We start from the raw sequence: 24,396 nt of genomic DNA, 5'->3' as shown, positions 1-24,396 counted from the left end.
GAGAGAGAGAGAGAGACAGAGAGACAGAGAGACAGAGAGACAGAGAGACAGAGAGACAGAGAGACAGAGACAGAGACAGAGAGACAGACAGAGAGACAGACAGAGAGACAGACAGAGACAGAGACAGAGAGAGACAGAGACAGAGACAGAGACCCTGACCTGAACTGGAATGGGCACAGAGAACCAGAGAGCGAGAAGACATTCTGAGGGCTTCCTGGATGAGTTTGTATTCAAAAAGAGATCTTCTGGGGGCCTGCTAAGGCCCCGCCCTCGATCCTGGGAAGTGAAATGTCATCCTTTTCCAAGGCAGGGCTCTCAGGCTGCTCCACTCTGAAATGAGACCTCTGAGGTGAGGTCCCTAGGCTCATCAACATCACTCAGGGCTTTCTCTGCTCACTACCTCACCCTTGAGAGGACACTGGTGTACAGAGCCCCACTGCAGGACTCTGACACCCACTAAGGGCCATTGTTACTTCACTGGATTGTTACATACTGGGCAACCAGCTTGAAAAGGCCTCTCAGGTCTGAGGCTCCTGAGAGGAAAGCAAACCACCTAGGAGGATGGAGGGTTCCCGGGCACTGGAGTGGGCTTGCTAGCTGTGCCTGGGAGGCCTTCAGGAACCCTGGAATCCTGTGAACTTCCAGGACAACCTATTGTGACACGAACTGGCCCAAGAAAGCTCACCTGGCTGTATTTTGTGTCACCAGAAGGGATTGCCGCAGACATGTTTAACCCACTGGTACTAGATTCTCCTTCTGTGATTTTTGACAACGGATCTGGACTCTGTAAGGCAGGGCTGTCTGGGGAGATTGGGCCCCGTCACATCACCAGCTCTGTTGTGGGGTACCCGAAGTTCAAAGCGACCCCCACGGGAGCCAGTCAGAAGACGTACTTTGTCGGGGAAGAAGCACTGTACAAACAGGAGGCCTTGCGCCTGCACTCCCCCATTGACCGGGGTCTGGTCACGAGCTGGGACGACGTGGAGAAACTCTGGAGACACCTCTTTGAATGGGAACTGGGTGTGAAGCCCAGCGAACGACCCGTGCTCATGACAGAGCCCTCCCTGAACCCCAGGGAGAATCGCGAGAAGACGGCAGAGATGATGTTTGAGACCTTCGAGGTACCTGCCTTCTACCTGTCAGACCAGGCAGTGCTGGCGCTCTACTCCTCGGCCTGTGTCACTGGCCTGGTGGTGGACAGCGGACACGGGGTCACCTGCACTGTTCCCATCTTTGAAGGTTACTCCCTGCCTCACGCAGTCAGCAAGCTTTACATAGCCGGCAAAGACATCACAGAGCTCCTCACTCAGCTGCTCCTGGCCAGCGGACGAGCCTTCCCGTGTCCACTGGAAAAGTCCCTGGTGGATGACATCAAGGAGAAGCTGTGCTATGTGGCCCTGGAGCCCGAGGAGGAACTCTCTCGGCGGGCAGAAGATGTCTTGAGGGAGTACAAACTGCCCGACGGGAATGTTATTTACATCGGAGACCAGCTGTACCAGGCTCCCGAGGTCCTGTTCTCACCGGACCAGTTGGGCACCCATGGCCCAGGGCTGGCACAGATGGCATCTAACAGCATAGCCAAGTGTGATGCTGACATACAGAAGACACTCTTTGGGGAGATTGTCTTGTCGGGGGGAAGCACTCTGTTTCAGGGGCTGGATGACAGGCTCCTGAAAGAACTGGAACAGCTGGCTTCCAAGGGGGTCCCCATCAAAATCACCGCGCCACCCGACCGCTGGTTCTCCACGTGGATCGGGGCCTCCATTGTCACGTCTCTGAGCAGCTTTAAGCAGATGTGGATCACTGCTGCAGACTTCAAAGAGTTTGGAGTGTCCGTGGTCCAGAGACGGTGCTTCTGAAGGGCTGGCTGCATGGTCCCAGTAGCCGCAGTGTCCCTTGCAAGGGACACCCATGGGAAGAGAGCCTCTCCCATGGCCTTTAGCACCACATTTAATTAAAGATGAATAGTGATGCACTTGACTGTGGCGGGCTCCATTCTTTCTCTGAAATAGCAGGGCTTTTGAAAGTGTGAGTATATGCGTGTCTATGTGTGATCTCTGTGTGTGCCTGTATGTGTTTGTGCATGTCTGAGTTTGTGTGTGTGTGTGTGTATGTGTGAGATCACGTGTACATGTTTCATCTGTGTGCATGTGCATCTGGTGTGTGCACGTGTCTGAGTGTGTGTGTCTCTGTGTGTGTCCGTGTGACCTCAGCTATCCTTCCTCAGGAGAATCCATACCTTGCCCTCTGAGACAAGAGTCTCTCACTAGGACATGGTGTCTCCCTGTTTCCACTAGCCAGCACGGTGTGGCAAGTACTTGACTAAGCCATTTCTCCAGGCTCCCAGCAGAATCCCTGTGTTTCTATCTGCACCCCTCACCCCTGAGCTTTCTTTTGAGAGATCCCTAGGCCACAGGCCAAAGGCTCTATTCAGGAGCCCCAGAGAATCTGCATCTTAGGGGTCTCAGGTAGTACTGAGAGCTGGTTTCTTGAGAGACTCAGAGGCCCAGACTCATGTTGGAGACTAGGCAAAGTTGAAGCAAGAAGATTCAGCCAAGTGTCCTCCATGGGCCATCTCACAGCACGGCCACCACCTGAATGCTACTGTTGAATTACTTGTCTCAAGCTGTTCTGGGTTGCTAAGGCTGGGGCCAGTTCTACCGTTGCTACCTTCACACCATCCTGAGATTCCCAGCATTCAATTCAAGTTCAGAAGGCATCAAGACAGGTCTGGTGCCCCCGCCACCTCACCCAGGTAGGGCTGGGGTCCTGGGCTGCAGATGCCAGTTGATAATTGTAATGAGTGGTATTTGCCAGAGGCTGTGCAGGAAGGCAGGAGGAGAACATGGCAACATACAGAGAACACAAAACCTATGGCCACCAGAGCCTCTGGAAGGAACATGCCAGATAATTTCTTAACTTTAGACTTCTCACAAGGGGCGGGGGGGGGGGGATTCTCCCGTGCGAAGCTGCCTGGTTGTGGTCTCTTGTTATGGCAGCTGGGGTGGCTCTCCTGTTACTCCTCCCTTAAGAACTATTCTCCATCCCCAGGGACCTCATTCTCAGGACACCCATGCTAAGAAGCCTGGTCCATGTGCTCGCTCACCCATTCACAAATCCATTCATTCATACATTCATCCACAAATCCATCACCTCGTCCACCCACTCATTTCTTCACTTGCATCCTCATCTCACCAGCACTCGAAGGAAGCTGACCAGCCCAAAGCATGGATGTGTATGCTGCAGGCCCCCAGGAAGCAGAAGAGGCTTTTGAAGACAGAGAGAAGTAACCTAGGAGGCCAGTAAGCGAGGCTGGCTGACCATAGTGGTGAAGATAGAGTAAGACTCGAGAAGCACAGAGCAGGAATCCCGCATCCCTCAGCTGGTCCCAGCTTTTTTTCTGTGTAGTGTGGGTGCACCCGGGAGTTTCAGACTCTGCACACCTGTCAGGACCAGATGCTGTCCAGATGTGTGCTGCGAGAACCTAAGAGCCCCAGGTGTAAAGTTCTCCTGGCCCTGGGCCCTGGCCTCCTATGAAGTTTTAATATCCTAATGAGGATGCTCCCAGGGGCAGGAGAGAGAGAGAGAGAGAGAGAGAGAGAGAGAGAGAGAGAGAGAGAGAGAGAGAGAGATCACCTGTCAGGGTATGAGTTATTCGTGTCTCTCTGGATAGATCTGGAACTAGAATGAGACCAGACTCTGATGCTCCCCTTGAGTCACAGGGTAGGGAAGAACCCCTGGCTCCAAATGAATACCTGTGCCCCTCCCAGCTCCTTTTGTTCCTGGACAGTTGGGCGGAAGAGGACTCTTTGGGGCTTTCCAGGATCCTAGTCCTTTGTGCTAGTACAGGAGTCAACGACCTAACACACAGCCCATCTAATTCCTCACAAGGGAGATGCTTAAGAGTTCAGATGGATGCTTGAAAATCCAACCCAGGAAAATCAGAGAGGAGGTTGCTGGGAAGCCAGGCCATGGTGATGGCCCAGCATACACAGGGCCAGGACCTCGTCCCAGGGCTGTCCCTCCTGCAGACTCCGTGCTAACTCAGAGGTGGCTTCCATCCTTTCCAAGATGTAGGACAGGGCTATTCCCAGGTGGGCTTGGCTGCAGGAGGAACCATGGCCCTGGGGGCCAGCACTTCCTATTCTTCCTCAGGATGATTATTTATAGATGGCTGGCAGTCTAGAGAGAATGGGAGGCTGTGCGTGGAAGGGCTGAATCCTTGGGTGCTGAGCTAGCAGGTCGGTGCTCTCCTACGTGGGGGTATGGACAGGTTTCCTGGACCTCTGTGTGTGATGGAAAACTCAGGTCTATTCCCTAAATGAGTCAGCAACATGGTGCCTCCCCCACCCCAAACAGCATCCTGTGCCTTCTTTGTTCAGAGACAGAACCCGAGCAGTAGGACGATTCCCAGACTCTGGAGGCAGAGACCCAACAGCTCAGCTAGCAGGAGCCCTCCTCTCACCTGGCCCTAGGTGAGAAATCAAAACCAGTTCCAATCTTGTTTTATCACAGGTAGAAACCTCTACAGCCCAGGACACTGGCTACCGGGGAGCCTACAGTTATTTCCCTCTGTGCCAGGTCCTACCTAGCTGTGTGCTTGGCTGTCGCCGGGCCACTTGTATAAAACCGCTTTCATCCCTCCCCCCTCCCCAGTTTTCATTTTTCCTACAGATGCCCACGGTTTCAAACGTGTGTGGTGTTTCAGGGCACTGTCATCGGATAACAATACCCCAGCACAGGAAACAATGTGAGTATTGTCATGGCTGGCCTTGGCTCTGGGCAGAAGAAACGTAAGAGTCCCCCGTTATCGTACCCATGGGGAGCAGGGCTGGGCTCCAGCTCACTCGAAGACATAATAATTCTCTCCCATTATTCAAATCTCCTCTTTCTCTGGCTCCACCTTTTGGCGGCAGCTGCTGGGCTGTGAGGGCCCTGCACACTGGGACATCTTCACACCTGGGCCAGCTGGGCCATGTCCAGGGGCCCATTGGCACGAGGGAGCCAGATGCTGCTCCCAAGGCTCCTTCAGGGGTCCAGGCAGCAACAAGGGCACCCGGCAGGCCATTTCCTGAATCTGCCCCCTCCACAACACTGCTGTCTCTTGACCCAGGGCCCACAGTGCTCTGGCAGAGCCAAGGATGACGCGGAGGCTGGGAAGAGATGTGATCAGTGGGTGGAGGCAGCCCCTCGCCCGCCTACACCCACAAGAGCCAACTCTGGCCAGAGGTGGCTGCTCTTGGCTCCTGGGAGCCCAGGCACCGTGTGGCACTGCCAGCTGCTACAGGGTCAAGAGGCCCAAGAGACCCTACCCCTAGCCTGGTGGGGCCGGGTACCTCCCAGGGAGGCTGCTCCACCCAAGGAAGGCTGCCCAGGCCTTGTCGCAAGGAGGGAGCCAGTGTAAGCGGATACCTCACCATTATGCAACCCGGGGTCTGTGAGGATGGGCTGCCTGAGCTGGGCCAGCCAAAACAAGCACCATCCCGGCTCCAGAGTGTGAAATCCTCAGTCCCAATTACAGGGGGGAGAGTGGGTGAGGGCTGGACACCAATTGCAGAGTCTTCCTTGGACAGGCAGCCTGCTGGGAGGTCTGGCCCACTCTTGCAGTCAGCCTGGCCCTGTGGCCACCCCAGTGCCTCGGGGAAGGCAGGAGGTCTCTTCCAGAGTCTTCTCCTCTTTCCCCTAGTTAGAGAGGGACATTTCACACACAAACCCTGTGCGTGGTGTGGAGGGGGAGGGGACAGCAATGCTTTCTGTTCCCTTTCTCTGCGCTAGGATTGACTGGTGGGTGACATACTGTGCCTGGCAGTGGGTGTCAGTGATTCCCACAGGGGCCATCTCATTCCAGGTGCTGACAACATGGTTATCACTGGAGAGTTACCATGCAGAGGTGACACAAATGTGAGCCAAGAATGCAAGACTATGCTTGTTTCAATCACTCAGGGTATCCTAGAACCGGTCGGGGCTGAGAGCATTGTGAATACCCTGTTGCATGAGGAATGGAGGGCCCAGAGGATGTGCTCAAGTTGCTGGAAAGAGCTTGCTTGCCTTTAGAGTGAGGGGCTTCTGGGAAACTGGGGGTAGGGTGGGGGGAGGGGGAGGGAAGGAGGGGGGTAGACAAAGGAAGAGTGGTGTTCTTGGTGGAACCCTGTTAGAAAAGAGGATGCCAATCTTCTCCATCCACGGTCAGCAAGAGGTGGTAGCAACAGGCAGGGTGCTGTGTGACAAAACGTTTCCAGTGGAGACACTACACATGTCTACTTAACTCAGATAAGTAACCCATAACAGAAAAAAGTGTAGCTACCACCAAACTCCAACTTGGTGAGCCATGAGGTTTTTATGGGGCGGAGGGAGGGTTACTTTCAGGAACATGACTGAGGGGTTACTTACTGGAGCAGAAAATAACTCAAAGACAGCTATATCACCAGAGCCCACCCTAGCCTGGGTGACAGACCACAAAAGCTGGAACATGGAACACACTGCCCAGCCTGTAGACAGCTCAACAGGTTCCAAGTGATTCAGTTGGTCTAAAGTTCTTCTAGGCAGATGAACTGGCTTTTGCTTCTTCCAGGCAGCTGGTTTGGTCTTGAGTCTCCTTAGCAGCTTTGCTCTTTTGGTCTAGGGGTGACTCTCGGCAGGAAGGGGGCTAGAGTGTCTAGTCAGTTTCAGGGACTTCCTGAATCTCCTTTGAGTTGTGTTTACCTTCCTGTTTAAGGAGTTTCCCTGTAGGATAAAATGTTTCAATCTCAGAGAAAACTGTTACACAACAGGGATGGGGGTGGGGCACATCCCTGATGGCCTTGCCTGCAGAGGAGAGTCTTACAGGCCATTCTTACACGTCAGGCAGAGGTTGATAGGCAGACAGAAGCAGCTTTGTGGGAGGCCGCAGCCTGAGCCCGGAGTGAGAAGATCTATGAGGGGTGGGGTGAGTGTCTCCATCTAGCAGGACCAGGGGCAGCCTTTTATCTCACAGGAGCTCAGAGACTGTTTCCTATAAAACTCATCCCCAGGAACATAAATCAGAGAAGAGGAAGTGGGGCTCTATAAAAGCCTGGAATATCAGCTCTAGCCAGTGTATGTAGTGGGTAAGGAGAATAAATAGAAAATCCTGTGCTTGGGACAGGTTCATTTTCAGAATAGTTAACCAAAGACAGCCTGCTCTGCACTCTCTGCCGCCCTCTCCCCCTGCAACCTCTGTGCCTGAGTTGTTCCTGCTTAGAACTGGGGGATGGCCAGAGAGATCTGGCCATGATAGCACGTGGCTCAGAAGCACTTGGCTGAAAACTGGAAGGGAAGAGCCTAGGTTGGAACCGCAGTAATTTCTAGGCAGAACCATGCCAGCCAGTAAGGGAAGATGGCACCTCCAAACCAACTGTTCTTTAAGGGGTCTCCTCTGAGCCTGGGTAAAGGCACTATAATTTCCAGGTTAAAAGCTGTTCACGAGAGGAGGTGGGACCCAAGTCATCTTCTTGGCTCTTTAGCACAGCCACCAGGGGCAGGGTGACCATAGCAGGGTGCTCCCTTCAGAACCTTTACCATCTTACCAAAGCCCCTGCTGCTCAGGACGTGTGTGTGTGTGTGTGTGTGTGTGTGTGTGTGTGTGTGTGTGCTTATATGTAGTGGAAGCACACACTGCTCCAGTTCTCTTCCAGCAGAGGGCCATCCTAAGTGGTCTCTGTCTCCCTGCTCTGTGTCCCCCAAAACTTCCTGTGACTGGAGGACGTTGACGATCAGCAGACTCCGGATCTATCCATCAGGACAAGACATGGCCCAGTCTATATATTTCAGCCATTTCTTAGCCAGACGCCAGGGAAGAGGTTGGGGCATTAAAGACAAAGCTGGAGATGAGACTAAAAACAAGGTGGCTGAGCTTCAGGGGTAACGTTGACTCCAGCGTATTCTGGCCCGCTGCAGGTCCTTGGGCAATGGGCCCTTATGGTAGTGGCCTTCACAGATTAAGAGCCCCGGGCCTCTGTCCAACCACTCACAACCTCTGTATTCACTCACAATTCCTTGGCTCAGGGGACAAATCCACTCTCCTGGCTTCTCTCAGGGGCACATCCTTGCTGAGGGTGCTCAAGAGCCTGAGATGTCAGACTCCAGGCCTAGTTCTCTACTGTCCTCCTGAACAGATAAATGCACCATTCAGATCCAGCCAGTAGCCTACTCTACCTTCCTCTCCCCAGGCCAGGCTGTTTACAGAACAGGAGCCTCTTGTTTCTCCTTTGATGGTATGGGCGGTGAGGTGGGAATGTAGTGTATATGTCTGGAGGGGGCAGTGCTTGGGGACTCAGATTCAGCAGTCAAAGGGTTTTCACCCTCCAACTGAAGCACGTGCCAAGGATAAATTGACCATACTTCCACCTCAGTGACCCCTGTGGGGTATGTGGCGGGCGCTGGCTGTCCCTTTCCCTCACTATTTTCCATGTGACTCAGGCATCTTTCCAGGGGACAGGTGGGCTTTTTGGAGAGAATAGTGGTAAGGCTGAATGTCCATATGACCCAAGCCACACAGGCCTGCTTCAGCTCTGTCTCTGCCATCAGCTGTCCATGTGACCATCACATCTCCTGTCCTCAGAGATCAGATATCTTTGCTCCCTCTCCCTGAAAGATGCCCTGAGTCCTGTTGGTCAGCCTGTAGGTTCTTCTGCTTCTGCAGCTCCGAGGCCCCAGCTCAAGCTACCTGCCCATGCACACAGGAGATAAATGTTTATCTGTATTTTATTTATTATTTGCCATTTACTTCTTTATTTTTGAACTTTGAATGCTTAGGTAAATGCGGTGTTGTCAAGCAACATACCAGTCACAGCCTTGTTTGTTTGTTTGTTTGTTTGTTTTAAAGAAACCACACTGCTCTCCGTTCACCTGAACCCCCAGGGAGCTGGACGTGCAGTTCCCAGGCATTGAGGAGTTCAGAGTGATGAAAGGTGGCACCCATGTGTTGAATCAAACAGTGGTTTGCCCTTGATGGGAAGACTTTTAAAAACATGGTCAACCCTCGAGTGAAACACTTTTCCTCTTCCAGGAAAGCAGGGGCTCCTCTGCAGTGTGGGTGGCCTCCTCACGTCAGCCGAAGGCCTCATGGGAAATGACAGAGGCCGTTCAAGGAGGAGAGATTGTTCCTCCTGACTCCAGACTGCAACCTCAGCTCTTCCAGGATTTCCATGCCAGCACACCTGCCAGGGCTGCAGTCACATGAGCCAGCTGCTTGAAATAAATCGTGCCATTCACCTGTGCAAACAGGCGCATGACTGCTCAGAGTGCATACAGATTACAGCATACACATACAGACACGGAGCTGTGAATTCATGAATACACTCACACACACATACATGAATATATAGACTATTGCACAGACATGCATGAGAATATCCAGACTATTTCACACATACAATATGTGCCCAGCATACAGCATACACACAGTTAGGCACAGAAATATGCATTTGTGAACACACATGTACTAGAATATAGAACATGCATAAACATGAACATATGCAAATCATAACATACACACATCCACAGAGGCACACAGGCATGTATGAATACATTTGTATACTTGTGCATATACATATACATCTATAACAATGTATATATACAGACACATACAGATGTAATATTTGTATTGTATATATATGTATAATACATGCATATATACAGATATATATATATACATATTTATATGCAAGAGTATTTGAAGACTACAGCATACATGTGTGTATAAATGTATAAATAGCATACATTCAATTGACATTTTTTTCCCCTAGGAACCCGGATTGGCTTTGATTTTTGATTTTTTTTTGAGGAAGAGTCTCATTGCAGTCTTTCTGTTTCAGCCTCCTAAATGCTGAGCTTACAGGTGTGAACAACCAAGTCTGGCTCCAGTTAGATTTTTCTGAAACCTGGTAAAGAAGAAGTGGGAGTCAACCTTTCAAGAATACAAATAAAATTTTAATCCTTGCAACAAAACCTCAGCAAAGCCCAGACTTAGAAATGAATCCCAGGTTACCAACAGCACTCGGGTTTCAGGACCTGCTGTGAACCCCCATGTGGCTAGCTAAGCAGTCTAGAGACTCCATCAACAGCCAGATCTTGGTGTCTGGAATGGGCTGTGACTGGCTGTATGTCTGAGAGGTACGTGGAAGCAGCTCCCGACCTGGCATTCTGGTCATTCCCTGCTTCAGTCCCTGCTTCTTAGGATACCCTGGAAGTTCCAGGGTTCAGTGTGTTTTGTAGAGTGGAGAAACATATCAGCTCACGAGTGCCCCACGCATTCATGCATATATACAAACACCCATATGTTTGCATTCCTGCATGGGCTGGCAAGAGAGCATGCTCACTAGTGAACACACAGGTACAATACATACATGTCAGCACACAGGTAGTGTAAGACAATAGCTCTGTGGGGCTGGTGAGATGGCTCAGTGGGTAAGAGCACCCGACTGCTCTTCCGAAGGTCTGGAGTTCGAATCCCAGCAACCACATGGTGGCTCACAACCATCTGTAACAAGATCTGATGCCCTCTTCTGGAGTGTCTGAAGACAGCTACAGTGTACTTACATATAATAAATAAACAAATCTTTAAAAAAAAAATCAAGATGTTTTTAAAAAAAAAAAAAAAAGACAACAGCTCTGTGCTCAAGTCAGCTCCACCTCTGCCTGGCCCCACAATGACCATTACATGGCTTTAAAAATTAGTTCTAGTTCAAACTCCATCTTGCAGAAGCAGGGACTCCTAAACAAGGTAAGGTGGGGAGATGGGTAAGATGGGGGACCTCCCAGAGCCTGGAGGCTTCTTGGATAATGATGTGTTAAGCCTTGGGCTCTGCTCCACCCTCACTGGACAGCATGTGTTAGAATGAGTCCATGTGGCCCTCTGCTGCCTTTGTCTCCAGATTCTCAGAATGGTGACCTTTAAGAAACAGGCTGCAATAACAGGGTTCAGACCCCATTGGCTATATACTCTGTTCTTGATGCCTGGTCACGTATGGAGACGGCAGAATGTTAGAGTTGTCTATTCTTCTGACATGTGACATGTCGTCACGCCATTGGGGTGAGCCTCTAGTTTCCTGGTCTAGTTCCCCTGGAAAGACTGAAGAAGAGTTTCCTGGACCCGTTCTTTCCCAAAGGGCTCCCTTTCTTCTTCAGCAGGCTGCACATAGACATTCCAGTCGAGTGTGTTGGGGAGCACAGCCTGCTCCTGGCCTGACTCCGCCCAGACTCCATCCTGAGCCATAGCTTCCAGGACCTGAGCTTTTTCTCATATCCATGGCTCTCTGCTGTTCTCGCTCCAGGGGCTACCTATGCAGAGGGTACCAGGAGAATCAGTCCACTCTCGAAGGAGATAGACAATGTGGTACTAACACAGGCTCTGTGGATGGCCTCCTCCCTTTCCCCTTCTAGTCAGTCCTTCTCTGCTCCAGATCTTAACAGAGCTAGAGTCTGATTAACTCCAGTGTTTCTACTGGGACTTCATGAAGCCAAAGCCATTTCTTCCATCGGGGTTACACAATCAATTTTAATTTTACTGTCTCTCTCCCTGTTGTGGGACGAGTGAGACCTTCCACCCCTTGGCCACAGACAGAGACGTTATACAGGGTAAAGTCATGGAGAAGATAAAGAGGCCTCATCTAGGAGGGGAACTGGAGACAGGGCTTCTGGCTGAGAGAGGCTGCCTGAAAGAGCTGGGCAAAGGGTCTGTTCTTCTCCCAGGGAAGCTGCTGCTCAACATGCATTGGAGACACACTTGGGGATGTGCAGAGGTTGGAGTTCAGAGGGACACTGGAAAATACGGCTAGGCAGTGGGGCCCCACGGTCAGCGCAATGGAAGCGGCCGCCCATCTTCTCAGTGGCTGCTCTCACCCTGGACAAGGATCTCCCTCTAGGTAGCCCAGCTAGACTCTGAGTGGGCATGAGACAAAGTAAGGTTCAGGCTGTGACCTCAGGGACCACTCGTGAGTACAGAGAGGTCATGGCTGCCCATTGTTGTGGGAAATATTAAAAATAAAATAAAATAAAATAAAAGTCTGATTCCTGCTCTTGAGTCGGCAACTCTCTGCCCCAGGGTCCTGGCTGGCCCTGCACTGGTGGGCAATGGCCAACCTGCTTTTATCTCCTGAAGACTCTGTCTCAGAGCTCCAAAATCTCTCCACCCAGTGCCCTAAGTTCCCACTGGTGGGTTGCTACCATACCAACCCATGCTTCAAAATCCCCACAGCCTTTATAGTGTACCTCAGGCAAACCTATGCTTTGCTGCCGTACCTTTCTCTCTTGAACCCAGACGAGTCGCCAAGTGAAGGAAAACATGACACAAACTTGGTTTAGAAACAAGGATAACTCAATCGCTGGGCACAACAACTAAAATCCTAATCTTGTAAGCCTTATTAAGTCTAAATCCTCTGGTGGCGAGTCCTGATGGATCCGCCATTGAAACTGGGCCACACTAGTAATTATATCTTGTTCTCAGTTATCCCCCAATCAAAAGGACCTAACTCTCTCCTGTTTCCTCTTTTCCTCCATCTAACCTGGAAGTCCCGCCTACTCGCCCAGTGATTGGTTCCTTTATTCATAAGGGGATTGGTTCACAAAAAGTCACCTGAGTATGACTCATTCTTTGTCTGAAACCCCTCCCAGGAGAGATGAATTAACATCAAGATACAAACAGCACCAGGCCCATCCACAATACTCTGTTAAGTGACAAGGCGGCCCACCATGTGGGGCTCAGCAGGACCAGTTCTGAGGACCCTTCTCAAGATGGGGAAGACAATAGTGAGGCCACCTTGGCTTTGCATCAGTGGGAACCCCGCTAAGTGGTTTAACAAATGCTGATTTCAGAATGGGTTTTCTCTTAAGTGCCTGCCTGGTAAAGCCTAGCCCCAGGATGGTAAGCTGGAATGGACCGCTCAAGGGTGGCTGGACAAAGGTGAAGGCCTTTCACAAGAAAGCAAGCTCTGCTGAGACCCGAGTTCACACCAGTGAGGGCAGCTGCCGGGTGAGGTTGCCAGCCTCCTGGTTTGTCTCCTCCGCAAGCTCTGCTTACCCTGCCTCCTGCCAGAGGTCGGAGCAGCATGGCCGCTTGCCAGAAGCTGGACCAGTTCTCAGAGTCCCAGCTGCCAAAACCGGAAGCCAAACGAGCCTCTAAGTCCGTGGTCACTCAGTCTTGGGATTTCCACTCCAGTCACAGGAAACACACCAAGATGGTGGAACTGGCCTCGGACCTGAGACGGGTGGCTGATGGCTGATCCTCATTGTCCGTTTGCCTACGTTTGGACATCACCTAGGAGATTGAAGCTTTTGGAGAGGACTAAGTGCGGGGGAAGACCCACCTGTAAACGGGTCCTGAGGAGAGCCAGCCAAGCTCTGGGATTTGTCTGCTTTCTCTGTTCCCTGATCCGCTGAGATATGAACAAGCAGCCCTCTGCTCCTGGTGCCACAGCCGCAAGTCCCGCAGTTCCGCGCTTCCTTTATGGGATGGATAACACCCCCGCATCATGAGCCGAAGTAAGTCATTTTCAATCAGAGCAACCAGAATGATGGGCTGAATGGCCCTTCATGGTGCTCCATTGAGGCCTCCCACCCCCAAGCCCTGATCTGCAGGTTAACCAACCATTCCTTTTATAAATCTTACGAGAAGCCTGAGCCCTGTCACAGGGCAGCAATGAACCATCAGTGTGTTTGTCTCACTGGATACCATAAGCTGGGAAACTGTCAGCTCTCCCCAGGTCTAGCCTTAGCTCAGGTACCTGAGGCCATTCCCTCACAGTGTCCTGCTGCTGCTGCTGCTGTTGCTGCTGCTGCTACTGCAGGGCTGACCCCTGTGTGACATCCTCTGGTGCTGGTCTTTTACTTAACTTGTCTGCAGGAGGGACCTGAGAGTAGTGAGATCTCCCCTCTACCCCTAGCTGCACAAGTACCACCACCATGAAGAACTTCAGCTTCTTCCTCAGAGATCCAGAGGCAACGGCAGTGCCTCCCTCCACTCAGACCAGAGGCAACCAATGCTGCTGTAGGGTGGGAGACATGGCCACCCATCGTTATCACCATCCTGTGCTAGCCTGGGCATGTCAGGGAGAGGAGCACAACCCTTGTCCTCTCAGAGTCTAGCCAGGGCAGTGACAATGGGTTCATTTTGAATCAATGGTCCCACTGAGAGATGTCACAGGAGAGGATAAGGGATATTGAAGCGTGTCAGTAGAAACTTTAACTTTGAAATGGACACAGGGTCTGGAGAGATGGCTCAGCAGTTAAGAGCACTGACTGTTCTTCTAGAGGTCCTGAGTTCAATTCCCAGCAGCCACTTGGTGGTTCACAACCATCTGTAATGGGGTCTGACGCCCTCTTCTGGTGTATCTGAAGATAGCTACAGTGTACTCATATACATTAAACAATATTTGAAAGAAAGAAAGAAAGAAAGAAAGAAAGAAAGAAAGAAAGAAAGAAAGAAAGAAAGAAAGAAAGAAAAAAGGTAGGAAGGAAGGAAGAAGGTTGAAATAGACATAGAACTTTCTAGATGTCCCTCAGAAACTACTTATCTGGCAGGCCCTTCCCCGCGTCTGTGAATTCCAGACCTGTGTTTTCCACACTCTGAGCTATTCCTTTCCATGAACAGGATGGAGTGAACATGTCTGGAATTCTTGTCTCAGAGAGAGTCTAGGGAGTTAGTCTGTCCTGTGAGGACAGTGGGCGTCCACAGTGAAGTTCCTTAGACGCCTGGTTTCCTCCTGTGAGGATCTATAGTGGGTGTCCACAGTGAAGTTCCTTAGACTCCTGGATTCCTCCTGTGAGGATCTACAATGGGTGTCCATGGCAAAGCCCTCATTCTCCTGTCTGCCCAAAAGGTCTTGATTCCATGTTGTCTTTTGAATTCACCCCTCTCAATGAATCAAGCTAAGTAAAATGGTTGCCCCATTAAAAACATTGTCTCAGAGCAGTGGTTTCGGCCACTTAAGAGATTATACTTTCATTTCCTTCCAAGAACACTCAGAAATGGCCTCCTTCCCCAGGTCCTGATAACTAAGTTGGGCAGGAGAAGCAGGAACGACAGAATTAGAGCTGGTTGACACCCTCAACCTCAGCATCCTTCAGGTGACTTTGTTCCTGACCCATCTCCCTGTGTCTCCTCACTGCCACAGAGAAGTTCCCCTTCTTCATATGCCTCAGACTACCACAGACAGCATCGTGTACCAAGACAGCAAACCAGTCACGTTTCAGAGCTCAGCTCTGTGACTTTGGTAAGGGCAAGCTCCTAGTGTGGAAAACACAGACAATGTGAAAATCTTGTTGAGAGGAAGAAGTCAGCCTGGAGATGGACGACAGGGTGGGCACATGAGAATGAAAGAGGACACTGGTGGCCAGCGGGAGGCAGGTTTCAGCTCCAGCTGACTCCTTCAGCTGTGGAAGCCACCTCGGGAATCTAGAGTCCCCCTCAGCATACCTTAGAGGAAGCTGAAGTGGCTGGTGTGCGTTCCAGCATGAGGGTAGACAGGACTGGAATGGGGAGGTAGAGAGGGCAGGGTGGGGGGAGTTTCTTCTCATGGTCTCTGTCCTGCTGAGATGCAGCTGGGACCAGCTGGCCCTTCTGCTGCTAAACCCTGAGACTGGAGGGGGCATCCCCCTGCAGCAGCCTGGGAATGCTGTGGTGTGGCTGTCAGGCTCTGTGCTTCGGGGAGGCAGCCCTGCCCCTCCCGCTGGAAATCTACCAGACAGATGCACTGGCTGAAGGGCATCAGGTTTCCGGAGGAGTCAATGTAGCAGACCACCCAGACACTGGTCAAGTGCACTGGGCAAGCTAACAGGATCTGTGGCCCAGGACCGACCCATGGGGTGGTCACGGGGAGGGAGGACATGCCCTCCTCCTTTCAGGACTCTGGGAATGCCAGATTTGGGGAGTCAAAGGGCACACAGGAGAAAGAGACACAGAGACAGATGGCAATGCTGGGTAATTGAGCAGCTCCAGCCAAGCCTGAGGTGTTGTGTCTGCCCCCTGCGGCCCCTGCCCCCCCCCCCCCCCCGTTAGAGAACTAAGGAGTCCAGCTACCTGAGTTCCTCACTCGTGGATGTGGTTGCTACTCCTCGGCACCTGCCTCTGTCATTTCTCATGATCCCAGTCCTTCCCTTCCTCCTCTGCCTTGGACAGCCATTCTATGGAACATGTGTATATATTATTATGTGTATATATTATTACACACACATACACACACACGTGTGTGCACACAGACACATTCACACACATACATATGTGATTTCTGTGGACATATTCAATGTATGTCCTGTGCTGTGTGCATGGTATGTGTTGTGTGTGTGTGTGTATGTATGTGTTGTGTATATATGTTTGTGTATGTGTATATACATGTGTGTATATATGTGTATATGTGTGTTTGTATATGAAAGTTATACAAACAGGTATGTATATTGTATGTACATATTATATTCTCTGCATACATGCTGTGTGTGTACTGTATGCTATGTGTATATGTATTCTGTTTATATGTTCTGGGTATGTGTTGTGGGTACATGTATGTTGTATGTACTCATGATGTTTGCATATGTGTTATGTACTTGTGTGCTGCATGTGCATGTGTTGACCTTTTATTTATATTAGTACTGACCTCATGATGATGATGATGATGATGACCACGATAACAATGATGTTTGTCATTATTTAGAATTTTTGCACAGGTCACATTTCATCTACATAAATAGGCTCTTTGTTTCTTTTAGGGATTTTGAGACAAGGTCTTGCTTATCTAGGCTTAGTTGGCTTTGAACTCTTAACTGCCTACTCTGCCTCTTGGATGCTGGTGTTAAAGGCACAGGCCTTTTTTTTTTTTAAGATTTATTTATTTATTTTATTATGTGAGTACTCTGTAGCTGTACAGATGATTTTGAGCCCTCGTGTGGTTGTTGGGAATTGAATTTTAGGACCTCTGCTCACTCCCGTTGGGTCTACTCTGCTTGCTCAGTCCTGCTCACTCAGGCCCAAAGATTTATTTGTTATTATGCATAAGTACACTGTAGCTGTCTTCTGATACACCAGAGGAGGGCGTCAGGTCTCATTACAGGTGGTTGTGAGCCACATGTGGTTGCTGGGATTTGAACTCAAGACCACCAGTGCTCTTACTCACTGAGCCATCTCACCAGTCCAGGCACAGGGCTTTAATCTTCAAAGTCCCTGCACCTTGGTTTCCTCCTTCGTGTCTGACAGAAGCAGCTGGGGGTCACAGCTCTCCAGCAGTTATAAAATGGTGAGGAGTACACTTGTCTTACTGCTGGTCTCAACAAGAATGTTTCAAAACTCAGTTAGTGAGGCGCCTATGATGGGTTAGTTAGAATTAGACTTACCCAGGGTCTTTGCTATGTAAGCCAGGCTACCAGTCCTATCTCAACCCATTTCCCCATTGGTGGGCTGGGATTCTGAATGTTACTATGGATCTGGCTTTTACATGGGCCCTGGGATCCAAATGCAGGTCACTGGGATAGAATGGCAAATATTTTTATCCACAAGTAAGGCACCAGCACATCTGGTGTCCCATGAGCAACTAGAAAGATGTGACAGTCTCTCAAGTGACACAAGAGGAACCAGGTTTGCTACTGTCGGCCTACAACCCCAGCATTTGAAAGGCTGAGGCAGGAGGGTCACAAGTTCAAAGTCAACACTCTACCTAGTCAGTCTTCATATATACACCTAGTCAGTCTTCATATATACATATATATAGAGAGAGAACAGAGCATTTTCTCCCTTTGTTACATCCTAGAAAGTCCTATTTAAAATAGGCAATGTCTGCCTCTTGGAAGAACTTGTCTGCAGTCCATGCAGGCAGAGGGCTCTGCGGGGATGGGCAGCTTTTATTTGTTTTTGATGACATATAGCTTTCTGCCTTCTCTTCGGCCAAGCTTGACCCTTAGCATCTATCTAGAAATATGTCTACTTTATCTCAAAGTCTTAAATCCCTCACCCAAATGTATGTTTCATCTCATACAGTGAAAACCAAGAAATGTTACAGAGGCAGAGAGGGGGCCAGTGCCCGTGATGCTGAAGCCGGGGGCCTTAGACAGGCCCGACCCCTGACCAGAGAGAGCAGATTCAGTGTATAAACAGGACCTCCCTGATGGAAACTGACCAGTCTCATGCTTACATGGAAAATGGATAATTTGTTTAGTTAGAGTTACTCTTGCTAAGATGAAACATCACAACCAAAAGCAAGTTGGGGAGGAAAGGATTTATTTGGCTTACACTTCTACATCACTGTTCATCATCAAAGGAAGTCAGGACAGGAATTTCAACAGGGCAAGAACCTGGAGGCAGGAACTGATGCAGAGGCCATGGAGGGTGCTGCTCATGGCTTGCTCAGCCTGCTTTCTTATAAAACCCAGGACCAACAAAGCAGGGATGGCCCCACCTACAATCAGCTAGGGCCTCCCCCACGAATCACTAATTAAGAAAATGCCCTACAGCAGATCTTATGGAGGCATTTTCTCAGCTGAGGTTCCTTCCTTTTGATGACTCTAGCTTGTGCCAAGCTGACATAAAGCTAGCCAGCACACTAGCCTAAACAAAAACCCCACAGAATTGGAAAGACATGCTGTATTTCAAAGCATGTTACAGCTGGGATAATTTTAATCCCAGAACTCTGGAAGCAGAGGCAGAGACAGAGGCAGGTGTATAGCCATGAGTACTACGAGGCTAGCCTGGTCTATAAACTGCAGGCCAACCAGGGGATATGATGCTTTCTTCTGACCTCGAAGGGCATGGGGTACATATACATGCAAAACAGGCAAAAACATTCACACATATTAAATAAATAAATAAATAAATAAATAGCACCTTTAACACATAAATACTAGCCCCAAATAGATCCTACATAAGCTTTCCGTTTTGAAAAGGTTTTGTTTATGCCTACATTTGTGTGTAGTGTGCACCCTTACAGTTGATAGGTGCAGTTGATAGAGAACCACCCGATGTGGGTGCTGAGAATTGAACCCAGGACCTCAGGACCTCTATCAAGAGCAGCCAGTGTTCTTAACCACTGAGCCATTGCTCCAGCCCCTTAACTGTGTCTTAAAGATAGGCGGCTGTGCTGTCCTAACTTGCCCACAACTTCCGGGTGCATGTGATCCCCTTGCCTCGCCTCTTGATTAGCTGGGGCCATGGATGTATATTTCAGTCTAAACATAAATACATAAGATTTTTAGAGAAAAACAAAGTAGGGAGTTTTGGCTTTGTGTTAGGCAAGAATTTTTAAAAGTGTAACAGAAATGCAAACAATTTGTAAGTGAAAAAAATGTAGGTCGTTATTAAAATGTGGATTCCTTAAAAACAAAAACAAAAAACAAACAAACAAAAAAAACCCACGGGGGTGGAGGAGTCGGTGTGGAGCAGGGGATGGCTTGGTTGGTACAGGACCAGAAGATGAGAAGCTCTGGGTCTGCCTGCAGCACTGAATAAATCTTAGTGTGTGTGTGTGTGTGGGGGGTGCATACCTGTGATCCTAAACACAAGGAAGCAAGATATCTCCAGTTACAAACACAACAAGTTCAAGGCTATCCTGGGCTACATGAGACCCTCTCTTAATTTTTTTAAAAAGACAAGAGAAAATGTAAAGATGGGCCAGGGTGAAGTTCCATGGTGGAGGAATTGCCTAGCACTTGTAAGACCTGGATTAACTTCCCCAGGACTGGGCTGGTGTGATGACAATCCCCAGGACCCACGCGGTAGAAGGAAAGAATAAGCTCCTAGAAACTGTCTTCCGGCTTCCGCTCGAGTGCATGACATGTGCACACCCACACGTACACATGATAAATACATACAATAGAAAGAAAAATTTAAATTCCACAGAATACCAAAAACAACTGAGGGAAAAGGCAAGTGGTATGCAAAGAGAACTTACAGGAATGTGCCTGGTGTGGCAGAGGGGAGGGGAGGGTCCTGCCTAGGGTCCTTGATAATCTGTGAGCATCACTCAGGCTCCTCAGCGAGAACAGACTCATGTTCTGATGCTGTTCGACACAGTTTCATCTTAATGAAATCCCACTTTCCAGGCTCCGAGCCTCTCTCCAGAGGCACATACTGGCTACAGTCCTAGCTGGGCCCGCTGCCCTGCTCTGAGCTACACTCATTCTCTGGTCAAGCCCCTATCACCATTTCTGGGGCAAACTGGGTAGGAGGATCCCCTATTCCCTCACACCTCCACCGGAACAGTCCCCCAGCTGTGGGTCAGCACAAGGACTCCCGTACACAGAGCCTGTCCTCCAGGCTTCCCGAAGCCACCCATCAGGCGGACCTCCAGAAGAGGCCTTGATCCTCACCTCTGCCAAGAACTGCGCAGAGAGGCAGCTGGGCCAGTGCCTGGGCGCCTTTTGGAAGACATCCACCTTTGAGGCGAAAGGGCGAACGATCCCAGTGTGGTCACGCTGGCAGAGACGGGAAGAGAAATAGCACAGCCTTTATAGGGGAGTCAGCTGAACACTTTATGTTCTTCCCCAAATTGACTAAGCCGTTTTCACAACATAAAATGAGCAAAAATGTAATTATTTCAAGGTGTCCTTCACCTCGAACTCACTCAAGGCCCACAGCTGAGGTTTTTTTTTTCTTTTTTTTTTTTAAAGAAAAAAAAACATATATTTAAAGCAAATATTATCGCAAACGACTACTCTGTAATTTGAATTAATTGCTTTGGGTTTTTTTCTGGAATAAAATCTTTAAGGCAAACCTATAAAAGCCTTGGAGCCTAGGGCAGCTGTTTCTGCCATGGCTCATTTGCAGGGAGTCCAGCATTACCCCACAGGTGACTGCGTGGGATCACAGGGTTAGGTTATTTGGATAGAGGCTACAGTGAGGATAGTCCCCAACCCAACCACAGTATCCCTACCACACGTGGCCAGAGTCAAGGTGAGCCTCACCCAGGAGGGTCTCAGGAGGTGCCTGCTTCAGCTGCCAGAGCTGCTGAATCCATCCAACTTAGGGTCCCATGTAGGAGAGAAGATGCCAGAAGCTTGCTGTAGTGACTGAGTGTGAGTTAAAGCAGGAGGATATTATGACAAGAGGAAGGTCTGGCAGACTCCCCTGTCCCAGGCTCCTCCCTTGGGGTCTCCTGCCCTCCTCAGAATGCCCAGGAAGCAGGAGGCTGGAAGACTGGAGTAGACAGGTCCTGAAGGGGCTCTGTCCTCTAGACCCAGATGCAAGAATTTCCAGGGGGCTGTGGGTATGGGGAGGATCACTCAGAGACCTCTGAGAGCTGTTTCACCAGAATGAGGGTGAAGAAGATTTGGGGTACAGGGCAAAGAAGTTACCTTCCCTCCGTGCCTTTGGGTTATATTAAGCTGGTCATCTCACTCCGTGTGTATCATCTTCACAGATATGCCTGCTGCCTCCCTTGCCTGTGTTAGGGGTGGAGTATCAGGGCTATGACTCCCTCCTACAGGAACTAGCTGGGTCTGGAATCACAGCTGAAGTCTATATAAGTCCTAGAGAACCCAGAGAGCAAGAGAAAAATTGCCCAGGGCTGGAGGATAGAGCACCCTAAACTCAGGGTTAATAGGAATGGGAGGAGTGTGGGAGTTGCTGTAATCAGCAGTTTAGACAGGCAGTATGCTATGAGCATATAAATCCCTAGCTCCCCTTCACTTCCCCATGGAGCAACTGTCTTTCTCTTCTGTTAGCAAAAATCCCAAGGTTTATTCTCCAGAGCTGCAGAGACAGCCAGACTCCTCCAGTGGCTCTCTGGAAGATCCTCTGGGAGACCAAATGAGTTCCTCAAGATGACAGCATATGGCATCTGGCATATGCTCATCCTACATGAGGAGAGGAAAGTACCATAACCCTCAAGTCGCAAAATTCAAGGACGGAGAATATAAAGTGGAATACCACCAGGAGCATGTTTTAAGAAAATTGCCAAAAGTTGAAGTTTCCACTGCAGACGGAAAGAGATACTCACTCTAGGACACACTCTCAGGAAACATGGAAACACCCGAGGCAGAAGATTCTATGAGTTTCCAAGAGAAAAAGCAAGTCACACAAAACCTGAGGCAGCAGAATCTCCCTTGGACTTCTCAGCTCCCCTGGAAGAAAAACAGTGCTGGTCAACACTCTAGCTCTGGATAAAAAATTTGTCTCCACACACTAGAATTCTATTCCCAGCTCAACTATCCCTCAGCTATTGCTGGGAAAAGATGCCTTCTGACATGTGAAGTCCTAAGAGTTACATCCTAAACCTTTCCTGGGCCAAGTCCCTCACACCTTCTGTGTCCTCAACACACTCGAAACTTTGTAGCCTACTAAGCAAGCCATGCATTCAGCCTTGCCTTTCCATAAAGATGTGACCTCAAAGAAAACTGGAGGCCCTTCTAATTGGGTTGCTGCTGTATTCTTAGGGCCTGTAACTGTGCCTAGCACATAGGCGGTGTGCAATGACTTTGTTTTTATGTGTGTGAATATTTTGCCTATGTGTATGTGTACCATGGAGGCCAGAGGAGGGCCTTGGATCCCCTAGTTGCAGAAGCTTGTGAGTCATCATGTGGGTGCAGCAAGTGCTCTGAACAGCTAAGTCATCTCTCCAGCTCTTGCAGCGGCTCTTGAAGAATAAAGGCCGCACAGTTCAATCTGCTGGGCACCTGATCTGGGTCAGCGGCATTTTCCTGTGTTTTTCCCAGTGAACCTCTGCCATTGCCGTTGTCATTGTCGTCTGGAGGCTGAAGATACACTTGGTGTATGGCTCATCTGCTCTCAAGCCTAGAACTGCCACCTGCCACACAGGGGACATCACTACTTTCTCAGTTGTTGCCTGAAGCCAAAATCTACATTCTGTCTTGGTAGTTTTGCCTCTTCTGGAAATTCTTTTTTTTTTTAAATCACACACCATGTGACCTTCGGCGACTGGCTCTCTTTAACTCTTCATGGAATTGCCAGGGTTCGCGCACACTGGGGTCAGGGTTAGGGTTATAATAACACTTTTAATCGTGGCTGATTGGTAACCCCCAGAGACTGGGTGGGGGACTTTTTACTTACCACTTAGAAACAGGTAGAAATGGGGAGGGGTGTGTCCTCTCTTGCTTTGAGTGTGGTTAATTACACCCTACGAAGGGGCAGGTTAAGTTCAAACCTACACAGTAGAGCCCTCCAGCAGCAGGGGTAGCCGTGAAGATTACACTCACAGGCTCACCCTTTACCTCAGTGTTGGACCTGGTGTCCGTAGACTATTCTCCAAACTGTGCGAGGATGCTGGGACCATTCTGTATTTGTGTGGTCACTTTGAAAGCTAAAGCTTCGGACACGAGCGTGGAGCTGTGGAGCTTTTTCCTCTGGGCAGAGCATGGCCAATGCTATCTTGAACCCAGAGCAACTGTGATTACATATTAGAAACCCAGAAACCCTGGCAAGCTTGAACCTACTAACATTCTCTCAAGGTGGGAGGGTACTCAGGACCAGTACCATAAAGGCACCATCACTCCCTTCCCCAGGAATACAGATGCAGTTAACCAGTGCTCAGAGGGGAAGCTTTTAAGTTGCTTGTGATCCTGCAAGCAACCTCAGCCTTGAATTTGGTGGCTGGAAACCTCTGTAACACTAGTTCTAGGGGTCAGTCCTTAGTGCCATATTTGAGGTGAATAACATTTGTTCACATCTGCTGGAGAAAGTTAGAAGAAGAGTTCCTTACATCTGAATGCTGATTTCTCACAGAATTATACACACACACACACACACACACACACACACACACACACACACACACATATTTAAATCTCAAATGCTGAATAGTGATTTGTAAGTAACAAGTTTATTAGGGTCACACATTGTAACACTCATCTGGGAAAGTGAGTGGAGACAGTTAAACTGGACTTTGTGTAGCCTCTACCATGGCTCACTACAGAATGTCTGCATCATGGGGCCCTCCATGAGGCAGTCGTCCATTCGTCCCTCCCCCCCTGCCCCACCTCCCAATCTGTCTCTCTGGACTTTCTGCTTCTGGACATTTTGAACAAGAGGTGTGGCCTCTAATGACCAGAGTCATCTATTCACATTTCTGAGGTCCATCCACTTTGCCTCCTGTGGCCACACAGTAGTAGTCTATGGTATGGCTATCCTGACTTTTCCTTGACCTCCTCATGGCTTCAGAGTCCCACAGTCACTTCAGCAGGGTTAAGCTTCTGTAGAGGAGTCTTCCCTCGATGGACCTCATTCCAAAAGTCTCCAGACCTGAGGGGCTGTGAGCAATAACCAAGAGTGGACTGAACTCTTGGATCAAGCCCCATCATCTTCTTCCTCAACTGCAGAGGAAAAAGATGCTCTTGCCACTTAGACCTGGCTCTGCCCGGTTGACACAAGGCAAGATCGACTTGAGACAAACAGAAGAGCATCCAGGATGCTAGAGAGAGGTTGTTCTTGCTTTCTCACTCTCTCTCTCT

General features: G+C 49.6%; 1 protein-coding gene and 1 long non-coding RNA gene across 4 annotated transcripts in view; one reads left to right on the top strand and one right to left on the bottom strand.

Annotated features, from left to right (window-relative positions):
- Positions 1-541: 541 nt before the first annotated feature.
- On the top strand, positions 542-1,972 carry Actrt2 (actin related protein T2). The gene has a single exon (XM_021201176.1). It carries the CDS (start codon positions 726-728, stop codon positions 1,857-1,859), a length of 1,134 nt encoding a protein of 377 aa, XP_021056835.1. The 5' UTR covers positions 542-725; the 3' UTR covers positions 1,860-1,972.
- Positions 1,973-9,777: 7,805 nt separating this feature from the next.
- The window catches only part of LOC115064253, a 21,839-nt gene continuing 7,220 nt past the window's right edge, over positions 9,778-24,396 (bottom strand). Inside the window, exons 3-8 of one of the 3 annotated variants that reach the window (XR_003844096.1) lie at positions 21,930-22,053; positions 21,286-21,459; positions 20,896-21,000; positions 20,302-20,406; positions 13,323-13,458; positions 9,778-9,899 (exon numbers count right to left, since the gene is read on the bottom strand). This is a non-coding gene — a long non-coding RNA (uncharacterized LOC115064253). Of the gene's footprint in view, positions 9,900-13,036; positions 13,459-20,301; positions 20,407-20,895; positions 21,001-21,285; positions 21,460-21,929; positions 22,054-24,396 lie in introns of all 3 variants that reach the window. The other 2 variants (XR_003844097.1, XR_003844095.1) reach the window with 2 other exon arrangements.

Source organism: Mus pahari, chromosome 6 (assembly GCF_900095145.1).
Source record: "Mus pahari chromosome 6, PAHARI_EIJ_v1.1, whole genome shotgun sequence".
Classification (NCBI taxonomy): Eukaryota; Metazoa; Chordata; class Mammalia; order Rodentia; family Muridae; genus Mus; species Mus pahari.
The sequence above is the reverse complement of the archived record's forward strand: the minus strand, read 5'-3'. Positions and strand labels throughout refer to the sequence as shown.